This window comes from Anabrus simplex, chromosome 1 (genome assembly GCF_040414725.1).
Source record: "Anabrus simplex isolate iqAnaSimp1 chromosome 1, ASM4041472v1, whole genome shotgun sequence".
NCBI classification, from domain to species: domain Eukaryota; kingdom Metazoa; phylum Arthropoda; class Insecta; order Orthoptera; family Tettigoniidae; genus Anabrus; species Anabrus simplex.
The window spans coordinates 1,506,342,519-1,506,357,993 of NC_090265.1; the positions used below are offsets into that span (position 1 = coordinate 1,506,342,519).

At 36.3% G+C, this 15,475-nt stretch overlaps 1 protein-coding gene across 1 annotated transcript in view; it reads right to left on the reverse strand.

Annotated features, from left to right (window-relative positions):
- Positions 1–15,475, reverse strand: part of LOC136879788 (uncharacterized) — a 206,742-nt gene that overhangs the window by 128,984 nt on the left and 62,283 nt on the right. Inside the window, exon 4 of the mRNA XM_067153256.2 lies at positions 1,834–1,882. Coding sequence (XP_067009357.2) covers positions 1,834–1,882 — 49 coding nt within the window. The remainder of the gene's footprint in view (positions 1–1,833; positions 1,883–15,475) is intronic.

Below are 15,475 nucleotides of genomic sequence, written 5' to 3' on the forward strand. Positions count from 1 at the left end.
GGAATTAACCAATGAAGGTTAAAATCCCCGACCCGGCCGGGAATCGAACCCGAGACCCTCTGAACCGAAGGCCAGTACGCTGACCATTCAGCCAACGAGTCGGACAAAAGATTTAAGAAAAAGCTAGGTAAACAACTGATTGGGAATCTGCCACTTGGGTGACAGCCTTAAAATAGATCATCGGTCGGTCGGTCGGTCGGTCGGTTGGTGAAATTATTTATAATCATCTCAAACTCAACAATGTTCAATCCAACGAATGACTGGATTACAAAATATCAGAGAAATGTGCTAATGAAAAAGCACAGGCTGAATGGAACACACCCAAACAGTCTATTGACCTGCTGGTCGATTGGGGTGAATGTTTGATTACAATAAAATAATCCACAGTGACGAAGTCTACAAAATTCCTAAAGTTTCCATGTGTATCTGGATAATAAAACATCACAGTATGCTTCCAGAAATTCACATACATACCAGTATTATAATGGAATACGCCTAATATTATTACAAGATATTAGAATCATTCCGTACTGATGGTTTTCACTTTACAATGGTGAAAAACTGAGTGTATCCTCCTTATTCACTACATTATATATTCCATCATTACATGAAGTAATCAAATTCAATTTCACGGTTGTAAAGTAATATGCCTAATATACAAATATTAGAGAGTGTTCTATAGTTTTTGACTGAACAGATTTTGATGTTATAAGATTCTACAATGCATATTTACAGGAAATTCATATGTTAGTCATACTTAACATTTAATAAAAGATAATTAAAATGTATTAAACATGAAGATTTTACAAGAGTTAGGTTGTACACTGAAGGTACTATTGCAACTCTCCATTCATTTGGTATTGCTCCTTCATGGAAACAGTAATCAAATCAACATTTCAGATATGGGCCTAAAGAGTGGTAACTAGAGGCCTGATAAGAAAAATCAGCCAGGAAGTACTCCACCAAGGCATCAAAATTGTCCTCTTCTTCTTTATCTTCTTCCGGGCCTTTTTCCCAATTTGTTGGCATAATAATGTTGTGTGGCCTCCGGAGAGGCCTGGTGCAGGTCTTTCAAGTTGACACCCAAAGCCAATGGCCAATCTACACATCTGTCAGGATGGGGCCTATCCAGGATGAAATATAGTACTGAGGATCGCAGTAATATCCAGTCCCCAAACCAGAGGAAATAACCAATGAAGGTTAAAATCCCTGGCTCAACCAAGGATTGAACACAGAAATTTGTGGACCAAAGGCTGGCATGTACTGTGGTCACACTTGATGTTGATTTAGCCCATTTTTATGGTCAAATGACCTTCCTGATGCCAGCTGTATGTAGAGGGAGGTGTTCACTGTTGTGAGTTTCTGTGGTGGTTAGTAGTGTGATATGTAAATGTAAATGAAAAGAAGTACATTAAGAGAATACAATTACCAAATCCTCGAGCTAGAGGAATGAACTATATGTAGTTAAAAACCTCATCCCAGCTATCTGAATCAAAGGCCAATATACCAATCAATCAGCCAGAGCCAGATTGTAAGGGCCTGTATATCAGAGAATTATATCAGTTATAAGGTATAGTACAGTGCATAAATAGATGAAAACATATATATATAGCTATTTTGAATATTGAGACACAACTATTGTACATACAAATATGAGCCATTTAAATTAAAAGTAAATGATTTTCCTACCTCTGTGTGACTCGAGAGTAGCCTACTATATAAGCATGAGAAAAAAATATTTCCTTTGATAAAGAACAAAGTGTTATACAATACTGATACTTACTTCATTACTACAAATTAATTAAAATTCTGAGCAGCAATTATTGTACACACCTGGTACAAACTTCACATGTTTCCTTACATGATATCCTCTGAAGGCAGCCTGCAACAAAACATTATTATTATTCTTGTTTTCTAATAATCTCATAACAAAGAAAAATAAGCAATAAATTAACTTAATCCCAGACTGGGCGTGCTGGTTACTTTTGTCAACCAACGTGCTACTTTACACCGTAATTCCTAGAATTGTCAGTCTTTCACCACCTCGCAACTATACCTTTGAAAGATTGAAATAATAACAATAAGTTAATGTAAAACTAATGACCTTCCTGATGCCAGCCGTATGTAGAAGGAGGTGTTCACTACTGTGAGTTTCTTTGGTGGTTAGTAGTATGGTATGTAAATGTAAATGAAAAGAAGTACATTTAGAGAATACAATTACCAAGTTCTCAAGCTAGAGGGTATCAACAGAAATTGACTGTTTCATGCAGTTGATAAATGCTGAGATGGTTGATGAACTATTATACTGGACTCATTTGTACATTTCTAGGAAGTAGGAGGAAGTGAATTACAGCCATGAGCGCGATGCTACATTTGCAAACCGCAGTGAAATTATGGCATTGCTTGGGGGATAAGGTGCGAAAGATTTCTTGGACATGGCAACAAAGTCATTTTTCAAACCAAACCCCACAGCACTACAGCCCTTGAAGGGCCTTGGCCTACAAAGCGACCGCTCCTCAGCCTGAAGGCCTGCAGATTATGAGGTGTTGTGTGGTCAGCACGATGAATCCTCTCGGCTGCTATTCTTGGTTTTCTAGACCAGAGCCCCTGCCTCACCGTCAGATAGCTTCTCAATTCTAATCCCGTAGGCTGAGTGGACCTCGAACCAGCCCTCAGGTCCAGGTAAAAATCCCTGACCTGACCGGGGATCGAACCCGGGGCCTCCGGGTAAGAGGCAGGCACACTACCCCTACACCACGAGGCCGGCTAAAGTCATTTTTCATCCAGTCATTTTTTTTTTGCTATTATATCTGATAATTTCATTGTATAATTGTGCAAATATTAAAATATGACCATTATTTTAATTTAATTATGTATCTACTGCTTAACTCATTTTAAATAGGCGCAGTATTCATGTCCCTATCAGAATTAGTTCACGTGTTCATGATTATCCATTTTAAGTACATTCATATTAATCACTAATACAAGTTTTTAATTTTATTTGAGAATAACATTGAAACGAAAGATAAAACACCATTAAATGAAATGTTTATGCGGTTGGAAGCCTGTAAATGACTGAAAACGTAACTGGTAGTGTGACAGAAATTGGCGCTTCCAGTCTAGGGTTAAATACTGGCAGAAAAAAGGTATGTACACTCTTGTAATTTATTACTGTTAGTTTCTTCAGCCTGCCAAAGCTAATTTTGTAAATTTTATAGATTTTATGAATAAGTTTATAAAGGTATTTATAAAACTGAAGAGGTTGGCTTCAGATATATTAAAAAAAAAAAAAACACTCTTGTAATTGTCAAAAGTGAAATTACTTGCAAAGGCTCAATATTAGTAGGGTTTGATGGAAATTTCAAGTCTATGAAATGAGTTTGTGGTACATTCATACCATTACAACCCATGGTTTTTCTCTCTCCCTTTCTCACACAGGTACTCATACACATGCACATAAGGTGGGATTGATTGATTGATTGATTGATTGATTGATTGATTGATTGATTGATTGATTGATTGATTGATTGATTGATTGATTGATTGATTGATTGATTGATTGATTGATTGATTGATTTGTTTGTTTGTTTGCTTGCTTGCTTGCTTGCTTGCTTGTGTGTTTGTTTGTTTGTTTGTTTGTTTGTTTGTTTGTTTGTTTGTTTGTTTGTTTGTTTGTTTGTTTAGTGCATTCTACAAATCAAGAAATCATACAATGTCATACATCTCTAGATGATGCCTCAGTTCCAAACCTGGAAAGTAATTGAATTACTTGTAATCATTACATTCTTAGGCATTTTTACTTGTAATCATTACTTCTTACAAAATGTAATTTTTACTTGTAATTTACTTCTTGAAATAAAATTGTAATTGTTACATTCTAGTAATTCTTACTTTCTCATAATTGATATACATTGCACGGAAGCAGAAATAGGGAAAAATAAATGCACTTTGAGTTTTATTTCATTAACTCATTAAATGCAAGATTAAATTTTAATCAATGTGCTGAAAACTATATTACATTATTTTATAGTGTTCAGGAGATATAAGTGGAAAACTGCCACAACACTTACGCAAGTGATGTCAGTGTTATTCTAGACAAATGAGGTAATCCGCCTAATCAATCTACACTGCTGTTTATAGAAAGTGAAACACCAAGACTGAGAGCTGTTATCACAATGCAATTTATTCCACATATTAGGGACATGACAAGACACAAATGATTACAATTACAGAACTGTACATGCACGGTGAGCGTGGAAATTCAGTACGGCGTAGCCCACCAAATGCTGCAATCAGAGCCGCTAGACATTGTGGCATGGAATCAAAGAGTGCCTGGATATGCTGCTGGGGAATACCCTGACACATGGTTTCTAGGTGCGTCCATAAATCATCAACAGTGGCTGCAGGAGGACCTGAACGAACAAGGTGCCAACCGACCATATCCCAGACATGTTCAATAGGTGACATATCCGGCGAATGGACAGGCCAGGGAAGCAGTGGTATCTACCGTTCTTTGAAGAAGGCTTGCAAATTCCTTGCCACATGCGGCCGGGCATTTTCCTGCTGGAATATGGCACCTGGAACAGCCTGCAGGAGGGGCAGTTCCTCGGGCTGTAAAACCTCCCTGATGTAGCGGTAGCTATTCAGATTACCCTCAAGGCGTAGGAGGCGAGATCGCATGTTTTAGGCAATTGTGCACCAAACCATCACACTTGGCATTTGTCCGCTATGCCGCTCAACAATACAGCCTGCCCGATGGCGTTCACCACGGCGGTGTCTAACGCGTATGCGGCCATCACTGTAGGACAAGTTAAAGTGGAACTCGTCCGAAAACACTACATTTTGGCACTCAGCATGCCAGTGTTGGTGTTCACGTGCCCTTTGTAGTCTACGGCATTGGTGGTGGCAGGTCAATGGAAGCCGGCGCAATGGCATGCATGCCACCAGTCCGGCCCTCAGAAGACGGCATCGAGCCATCGATGCAGACATCCCCACACCCGTTGCAGCGCTCCAACGGTGAGCCAACACCATGGATGAAGCTGTTCTCTTCATTACAGCCAAGCAGAAAAGATGGCCGGTCATCTCGCACTGCAGTCACATTGTGTCGTCCAGTACCCTGTCGGCGCTGTGTACGACCCTCTTCTCTCGACTGATTCCATATACGCCTCACTGTTAAAGCAACATACCCTGTACGAGCCACAATGTCATGGAACGACAGATACATCTCCCGGAGCCCTATCATTCTGCTCCGTTTGAACGCACTCGCATGCTGATATTCCCTCCTGTGATGTCGGCGAGGCATAGTGGCACTTTGGTACACGTTTCCACTTCGTATGTCAGCTCCGCACTGACTGAGTGTTGCGTAACAGTGCCGTGGCAGGTCACACACAGAAAGGCACTGCTGGGCCTACATGCATACCATCTGTGCAATTTAAATCACTTATTATGGTTCCACTGTTCTACATGTCCTCTGATTTTGGCGTGTTTCAGACCATTGCTTCTGAATGTTTCCTTTTCTACAAACAGCAGTGTATATTATATAAAAAGAACATGTCCTGACTGACTGATACATCATCGCCGAGCCAAAGCTACTGGACATAACAAAATGAAATTTTGAGGACACATTTATATTACAATGTAGGTGCTTGCTAAGGGAGGATTTTTGGATATTCCATCACTAAGGGGGTGAAAGGGGGGGTACATTTTTAAAATGAGTGTATCTCTATCTCAAAACTTTAAAAGTGTACAGATGAAAAAAATTGGTATTTAGAATCTTCTTTAAAAATAAAGAAACACATATTTTTTTTTTTTCAGAAAATCCCATTAGGAGGGGTGAAAAAGGGTTAAAAGGGTTGAATGCCTTTATTGAGGATACTTATATCTCAGAAACTGAAGATATTACAGACCTGAAAATTGGTATTTGGAATCTCCTTTAAAAATTAAGAAACACATATTTTTTTGTTCTTGGAAAATCCAATTAATGGGGGTTAAACAGGAGTAGACAATCGGGGTTAATTTTTTGATAGAATACTGTATATCTACAGTATATCTCAGAAACATAAAATGTTACAGACGTAAAAATTGGTATTTGGAATCTCCTGTAAAAGAAAAGAAATATAGGTGATTAGTTTTCAGAAACTCCACTTAAGGGGAACTAAAAAGGGGGGGGTGAAATTTTAAAATGAACATGTCTACAATATATCTCAAAAACTTAACATGTTGCAGAAGTGAAAAATGGTATTTCTTATCTCTATTAAAATAAAGAAACATGTATTTTTTGTTTTGGAAAAACCACTTGGGTGGAGGGTAAAAATGACTGAAAATGGGGTTGAATTATTTTTATTAAGATACTGATATCTCAAAAACTGAAGATGTTACAGACGTGAAATATGGTATTTGGAATCTCCTTTAAAAATAAAGAAATACCATTTTTTTTTTTTGGAAATCCACTTATAGGGGAATTGGGGGTGGAATTAAAAGAAATATTTTAATTATTTGTATGAAGATACTATTATCTCAAAAATGAAATATGTTGCAGATGTGAAAATTGGTATTTGGAATCTGCTTTAAAAGTAAAGAAACATGTATTCCTTTGATTTCAGAAAATCCAATGAAAGGGGGGTGAAGGATTTGAAAAATTAATTTAATTAATTGTATGAAGTTACTCACATCTAATAAAAACTGAAGATGTTACAGATGTGAAAATTGGTATTTTGATCTCCTATAAAAACAAAGAAAATGCATTTTTGGGGGGAAGTCATCTTGGGGGAGGGGGCAGGGGTGAAAAGGAGTTGAATTCCTTTTATGAGGACACATATCTCAAAAACTGAAGATGATACAGTCATGATAATTGGCATTTAGAAGATCCTTTACTAATAAAGAAACAGGTATTTTTTCTGGAAAATTCACTTAATTGGGGGGGGGGGGGGGGTAAAAGGAAGTGAAAAAGTGAAGTTTTTAATGGGGTAACTTATATCTCCAAACTGCATAAAAAACATGTTTTTCTTTGTGGGAGAATCAACTTAACAGCGGTGGGGTGGAAAAGGAGTTGAGACTAATTGATTTTACTGTTCATAATGTACTTGATTCTGATCATAAACCGATTATTTTTAATCTTTTCTGGGTTCGTTTTCAAGAGTCCTCTTTTCCTTTGAAAAACTTAATGTTAGATTACAGTAGATTCTCCTGGCACATAAATAAAAATTTAAACACATTTTTTGAAATAAACGATAGGAATGATATTGACCGTGCAATTGTTCACCTCTATAATAAGGTCAATAATGCATGGAAGTATATCATTTGTATCACCAGAAATCCTGTGCACTTGCCAACACGTGACAATGGTGCTGGTCACATTGTCAGCAATGAGGATGGCAGCAGATGTAATTTACCGCCAAGTGGCGGCCTTGCATCTTGCTGTGGAATCCAAAACATCAATAATAATAATAATAATAATAATAATAATAATAATAATAATAATAATAATAATAATAATAATAATAATAATAATAATAATAATAATAATTTTCTGGACCATCATCAAAATATGCGGACCGCGCTGGGAACGGGTCCTGATTGGATAATGACTATGAATGTAGTCCGGCCGTGACTTCAGTACTGCCATGGCACCCAAGACGACTCCACGCCAGATCTCCTCAAGGATTTGTCCATATTAAAAATGCTGATAGGAAAAGGTGGCAAAAATTTAGGGACCCAACTGACCGGGCGGTATACCTGGAGCTAGCCCGGGAAGTACAAAATTGATTGCTGGAAAGAAAGATTAAAGATTGGGAGGAACTTTGCCATCAGATTGCAAATTTGGCAGATTATATATAAAATGTTAAGCATTCAATTATAAATTTCAGTATAATACTGTTGCAAAGCATGGGTATCTTGCTAGTATATATATTTAAAAAAATCATGTCCTGACTGACTGATTCATCATCGTCGAGCCAAAACTACTGGACATAAAGAAATAAAATTTTGGGGATACATTTATATTAGGGTGTAGGTGCTCACTAAAGGAGGATTTTTAGATATTCTGTTGATAAGGGGATGAAAAGGGGGGTGAATTTTTAAAATGAGGATATCTATAACACAGAAACTTAAAAAGTTTACAGACGTAAAAATTGGTATTTGGAATCTCCTTTAAAAAGAAAGAAATGTGTATTTTTTTTGTTTTTGGAAAATCCCATTAAGGGGGGTGAAAAAAGGGGGAAAATGGGTTGAACACCTTTTATGGGGAGACTTATATTTAAAAAACTGAAGATGTTACAGACATGAAAATTGGTATTTGGAATCTCCTTTAAAAATAAAGTAACATGTATTTTTGTGTTTTTGAATAATCCGATGAACAGGAGTGACAAACGGGATGAATTTTTAAAAATACTATATCTGCAAGTTATCTCAAACACATGGCAAATTATAGATTTGAAAACTGATATTTGGAATTTCCTGTAAAAGTAAAGAAACATAAAATCATTTTTTTGGGGGAAAATCCACTTAAGGGGAACTGAAAAAGGGGATGAATTTTTAAAATTACCATATCTACAGTATATAAAAAACTTAACATGCTGCAGACATGAAAATTGGTATTTGGAATCCCCTTTAAAAATAAGGAAACATGTATTCTTTGGATTTCAGAAAAAACCTTACTTGGGGGTGGGGGGTGAAAGGATTGAAAAATTAGTTGAATTATTTGTATGAGAATATATATATACCAAACAAATCTAAAGATGTTACAAACCTGAAAACTGGTATTTGGTATCTCCTTTAAAAATAAACACGCATTTGGAGGGGGGGAATGAACTTGGTAGGGGGAGAATGAAAACGGAGATGAATTCCTTTTACGAGGATACATATATCTCAAAAACTGAAGATGCTACAGTCATGATAATTGGTATTTGGGAGCTCTTTTAAAGAAACGGGTATTGTTTGTTTTTGGAAAATTCACTTGAGTGATATCTCAAAACTGAAGGTTACAGACATGGAAATTGGTATTTGGATCTCCTCTAAAAATAAAGAAACATTTTTTTGGTGGGGAAACCAACTTAACGGGTGGGGGTGGAGTGAAAAAGTAGTTGAAATTTTTTTATGTGGATACTTATATCTCAAAAACTGAAGATGTTGCAGACTGGAAAATTTGTATTTGGAATTTTCTTTCAAAGTAAAGAAACAAGTAATCTTTTGTCTTTGGAAAATCCAATAAAAGTTGGGTGAATTAATTAAAAATTTGTTGAATTCTTTGTATGAGGATACTTATATCTCAAAAACTAAAGATCTTACAGACATGAAAATTAGTATTTGGAATCTCCTTTAAAAATAAACACGCATTTTAAGAGGGGGGGGAATCATCTTGGGGGCGGGGGCGGTGGTAAAGGAGTTTAATTCTTTTTTATGAGGATACATATATCTCAAAACTGAAGATGTTACAGTTGTGATGATTGGGATTTGGAAGCTCCTTTATAAATAAACAAGTATTTTTTTGTTTTTGGAAAATTCACTTAAGGGGGGAGGGTGAAAGGAAGTGAAAAAACGTTTAATTCTCTTTATGGATAATCTTATATATCAAAAACGTAAGGTAACACATGTAAAAATTTGTATTTGGAATCTCCTTTAAGAAGTAAAAAAAAAAAAAAAATTTGGGTGGGGGGGGGGGGGGAATCAGCTTAACAGCCTGGGGTGGAAAAGGAGTTGAATTCTTTTTATGAGGATACTTATATATTAAAAACTGAAGAAGTTAGAGGCATGAACATTTGTATTTGGAATCTTCCTTCAAAGTAAAGAAACACGTGTTCTTTTGTCTTTGGAAAATCCACTCAAGGAGGGAGGGGGTGTGTGTGTGTGAAAGAATTGAAAAATTAGTTGAATTCTTTGTATGAAGATAATTATATCTCAAAAACTGCAGATATTAAAGACATGAAAATTGGTATTTGGAATCTCCTTTAAAAATGAAGACAAATGCACTTTTGGGGACGGGTGAATCAACTCAACGGGTAGGAAGGGGGGTGAAAAGGGAATTGAATTACTTTTATGAGGATACTTATATCTCAGAAACTGAAGATGTTACAGATGTGAAAATTAGTATTTGGAATCTCCTTTAAAAATAAAGAAACATGCATTTGGTTTTTCGGAAAATCGACGTAATCGGGTGTGGGGTTGAAAATAAGTAAATAAAAAATTGAAATACATTTATGAGGATACTTTATCTTAAAAACTGAAGCTGCTACAGACGTGAAAGTTGGTATTTTGAATTTCCTTTCAAAACAAAGAAACATGTATTTTTGTTTTCGGAAAGTTCACTTAAGGCGGGAGAGGGGTAGAAAGAAGTGAAGAAGAAGTTGAATTATTCTTATGAGTATACATTTTTCTCAAAAACTGAAGGTGTTACAGATATACAGACATGAAAACTGGTATTTGGAATCTCCTTTAAAAATAATGAAACATGTATTTTTTTGTTTTCTGAAAATCCATTTAAGGGGCTGAAAAGACTTGGAAAAGCAGATGAATTTTATTTTTTTACTGAGTACCGGTATATCACATTATATGCCAAAAACTTAACATGTTAAAGACAAGAAACTTGGTATTTGGAAAGTCCTATACAGGAACATGTACCTTTTGGTTTTCGGAGAAGGCACTTACTTGGAGGTGAAAAGAAGTGAAAAATAGTTGAATTATTTTTTATAAGGATACTTATATCTTAAAAACTGAAGATGTTACAGATGTGGAATTTGGTATTTGAATCTCCTTTAAAAATAAAGAAACATGTATTTTTGTTTTCAGAAAATACTCTTGGATGGGGGTGGGTGCGGGGGAAGGACTGATCAAGAGGCTGAATTCTTTTTATGGGGATACTTATGTATATCTCAAAAACTGGAGATGTTACAGATGTGGGAATAGCTATTTGGAATCTCATTTAAAAATATAGAAAGATGTTTATTTTTTGGACTTGAAAGAAGACTGTTTCTCACATGTACAGTTCTATGTCGCATGGTCGTCCTAGCCCCAAAAGGTAATACCACAAACATGGTTTACAAATATTTTCTGGGGTAAATGAAACTCAATTTTTGGGTGAGTTTTTATACTTTAGGTACTTTCAGATAATATCTTAGTACAATGCCGAGGAACGATTATTTTGATCAAATTACAAAATCCACGCGAGCGAAGCCGCGGCTAATTACTAGTGCAATATAAAACTACTGTAGTACTTCAATTTATTTTAATCTTGATACTAGTTTTGGTTTTCATTTCACTAGTTTTGGTCTATTGATATTAGGACATCATCTGCCATAAGGTCTTAAAACATATAAAAAAACTAATTGGCCATACATATAATATAAATAGATAGCATAATACTTGAAGATTGTTCTGATCTAATAATCAGTTTCCACTAAAATAAGTCACTGTCTTGAGGATATAACACAACACTTGAAAACTCTTATGATCTGTTCCAATTGCTTTTAATTTTATACAAGTTTTCAACAAATTATTTATATATCTTCAAGACAGTGATTTGAAGCTACGGACAGCCAGGTTAGCATTAGTTTTCATAACCAGTCTTTCCCTCACACAGTGAATATTCGTCCAGTATACTTCAATATGAATATGAATATCATATTCTGAATACAGAGACCTGGATTTTGGATAGTATGCAGGATGGTGAGCTATTTGATGATACTTTCACTGTGTATAAAAGAAATAGGAAAGGAACTAAAAAAGGGGGAAGAGTTTTGATAGCTGTGAGGAAGGATATTGTTTTGAGTAACTGCCATTTTGATACTGGTGGTTTAGAAGCATGTGTTAAAGCAATAATAAGTGGAAAAATTAATTTTATAACTGCTCTGAACTCCAAATTGGAGTCTTATGTTATATTTTTAAATGCAATTGAAGAAAAATATTATCAAAACTATAATTTAATCATTGTAGGGGACTTCATTATTCCATCAGTTTCAGGTACATGTTATTATTTTATAGCAGATGGACCTTGCAGTAGAGTTCTTGCAAATTTTATGTCATTGTATAACTTTGTCATCCCATAATAATATTCAAAACTCCAATCAAAGAACATTAGACCTTGTATTAACAAATATAAATAATATCATATCAGTGTTTAGGGAAAGAGATCCTATAGTACCAGAAGATGTTCACCATCCTGCTCTAATTTTATTCATAAAATACAATTGAGTATGAAGGGTAACAAAGAGTACTACAAGGAAAGCATACAATTTCAAGAAGGCACAATTTTTAGGTCTGTACAGCTCATTGCAAAATTTGGACTGGACCCCATTAGAAAATTCTTGCGATGCTGAAGCTATTGGATATTTTTACAAAATATTAATCTTTGGAGGCAAATGTTCTGATAAAATATATTAATTCAAATGGGAAGTATCCTTGCTGGTTTAATAAAGAAATCATTAATGCTTTAAAATTGATTATCTAGAAATATAGCCACCCATTCAGTCACCCTATTGTCTAGTCCAATTGCAGTCATTTTTTTCCAGTAGTTTCGCATGATCTACCCTATCAAGTGCCTTAGATAGGTCAATCACGATACAGTCCATTTGACCTCCTGAAACCAAGATATCTGCTATATCTTGTTGGAATCCTGCAAGTTGAGCTTCAGTGGAATAACCATTCCTAAACCTGAACTGCCTTCTATCGAACCAGTTATTAATTTCGCAAACATGTCTAATATAGAAAGAATGTTTTCCCTAAGCGTACATGCAATACATGTCAAACTGACTGGCCTGTAATTTTCAGCTTTATGTCTATCACCCTTTCCTGTTGAAGAAGATCCTCACATACACACTCCCCTTGTTCATTAATTATTCCTGGAATGTCCTTCTTGGAACCTGTTTCTGCCTTAAAAGTACCTATACATACCCTTCCATTTTTCACTAAAATTTGTATGACTGCAAATTATGCTTGCCATCATGTTATCCTTAGCGGTTTGTTTTGCTAGATTTAATTTCCTTAGCGGTCTGTTTTGCTAGATTTAATTTCCTAGTAAGTTAATTTTATTTTTCCTTATTTCTACAGCAATTTCTGACTCTATTTATTTCTTTCCAGCCTGCACCTCCTTCTCAGTCTCTTTACTTCTCTGTTATAATATAGGGGGTCTTTACCATTCTTTACCACCTTTAAGGGTACATTCCTCAACAACTGCTTTGGGGGGTGATCGTTGCTATCATCCGCAGCACTATACCTATTGATTGCCCTGTACGTGTTCCCCGGGTGGTGCTAATCAAGCAACAGCGACATAAGGTGGTACAATTGAATGACATAATATCTCAAACTTTTGGAAATAATGGTTCTTTTCAGAACCATTCAACAATAGACATTGGACTTTAAGTCCATATTTTCCAACTAAATATTGAAGGCTTAAGTCGTGCCAAGTGTGAATATCTTAGAAAACAGCTGAACAACCTTAACACTGATATCGTCAACATTCAGGAGACGCACACCACAGAAGAACAGGACTTTGATAGAAAAGGATAAATATTGGGCTACACTCTAGTCGACGCTATCCACCATGGGATTGCCACCTACGCCAAATCCAGTCTTACAGGAGTACAAGTTGTTGAGTCAAGTGTCAAGGATCTCATTTTCTCTATAGTAATACAGGTTAATAAGCTAACAGTTGTTAACGTGTATGAGCTTTGTAGCATCAGATGGTCTCCTAGCATTTTGACAACCTTCAGCCATCCCTGCATTTACACTGGAGATTTTAACAGCCATCATACTAACTGGTGATATGACACAGATGGTGACGATGGTGAAGTATTAACTCAGTGGGCTTAAATATCAGATCTGCACCTAGGTTTTGATGCAAAAGATAAGGGCACTTTCTATTCTGCTTGCTGGAGAAGAGACTACAACCCCAACCCAACATTTGTGTCCAAAGATTGCTTTCATCAACCTCTCAGTATTACACGTACAATATTGTCGAGTTTCCCAAACAGCCAGCATCGACCAGTCCTGTTGGAAGCAGGTATGAAGATACCCCTGGTGACCTCATTACCTTTACCCAGGTGGAATTTTAATCATGCAAACTGGGATAAATTCTCTAAAGATCTTGATCAGAAGCTGTCAATGTAAATATAAAACCAACTGCCAGTAACTATGATGACTTTGTCAGTTTAGTCATTTCAGCTGCCAAATCGAACATTCCGCGAAGTTTCAGAAAATATCATGTGCCCGGTTGGAATCCAGAAAGTGAGGCTCTGTATGAAGAATATCAAACAACAGGCAGCCATGAAGTAGGTTCACAGCTTCTATAGTCATTAGACAAGAATAGGAGAGAAAAGTTGGAAGCAACAGTGAAAGATATGGACTTTGCAAAATTGAGCAGAAGGGCTTGGAGAGTCTTAAATCGACTTACTGGAAAATATTATTCTAAAAAGCAGTGCACTAACTTGAGCCCAGGTGCCATTGCAAATAGAATGGTTGAAGTCACCTGAACCAAGAGAGATAAATGCCATACAAAAACTGTGAAACGTAAGCTCACCGAGCTGAAACATGGAACACAGAAGAATGAGAAACTGTCTAGGCCAATCTCTATTCAGGAAGTTGAAGCTGCTATAAAAATGTTGAAAACCGGTAAGGCTGATGGCCCAGATAATATATACAATGAATTGCTTCGAAACATGGGTCCACATAGCATAAAGTGGATCACTTCTCTTTTTACTTACATCCTTCAGACTAACAACCTACCAAAGCAGTTCAAACGGTCATAGGCGATAGCCCTTCTTAAACATGGAAATTCAGATCAGAGACCTGAAAACTGCCATCCAATAGTACTTCTTAGTTGCATTTATAAACTCCTGGAATGAGTCCTCCTCTCTAGGATAGCACCACTCATTGAAGCTGTAATCCCTCCAGAACAAGCTGGTTTCAGAAGAAATTATAACCGTACTGATCAAGTTTTGGTTCTTACCACTCGCATCAAGGCGGGCTTCCAAAAGCAGTTAAAATCAACAGCTGTCTTTATTGACCTGACAAGTGCATATGATACTCTCTGGCAACATGGACTAATTCCTAAAGCGCTGGAAGTAATTCCCTGCTTGAAAATTGCAAACCTAATTCCCAACATGCTCTGTGAGAGAGAGTTTGTATAGTATTCCTAGGTGATTATAAAAGTTGCAAAAGAAAATTAAATAATGGTCTGCCAAAAGGATCAGTATTGGCCCCAGTTCTCTTCAACCTCTACATCCATGACTTACGATCAACCACAGCTATTAAATTCATCTACGCAGATGACATAGCACTGGTAGTTCAAAGCAAAAGTATTGAGGTTGGAGAAGGCACTCTTTCAGCAGACTTGGACAAAATGGCAACATTATTCAAGTCTTGGTAATTGATCCCAAGTGCTTCCAAGACCGAGGTTTCATGTTTCCATCTCAGCAACCAACTTGCAAACTATGAATCATATGTTTTATTCCTTGGTGAAAAACTAAAGTACAACCTATTCCTGAAA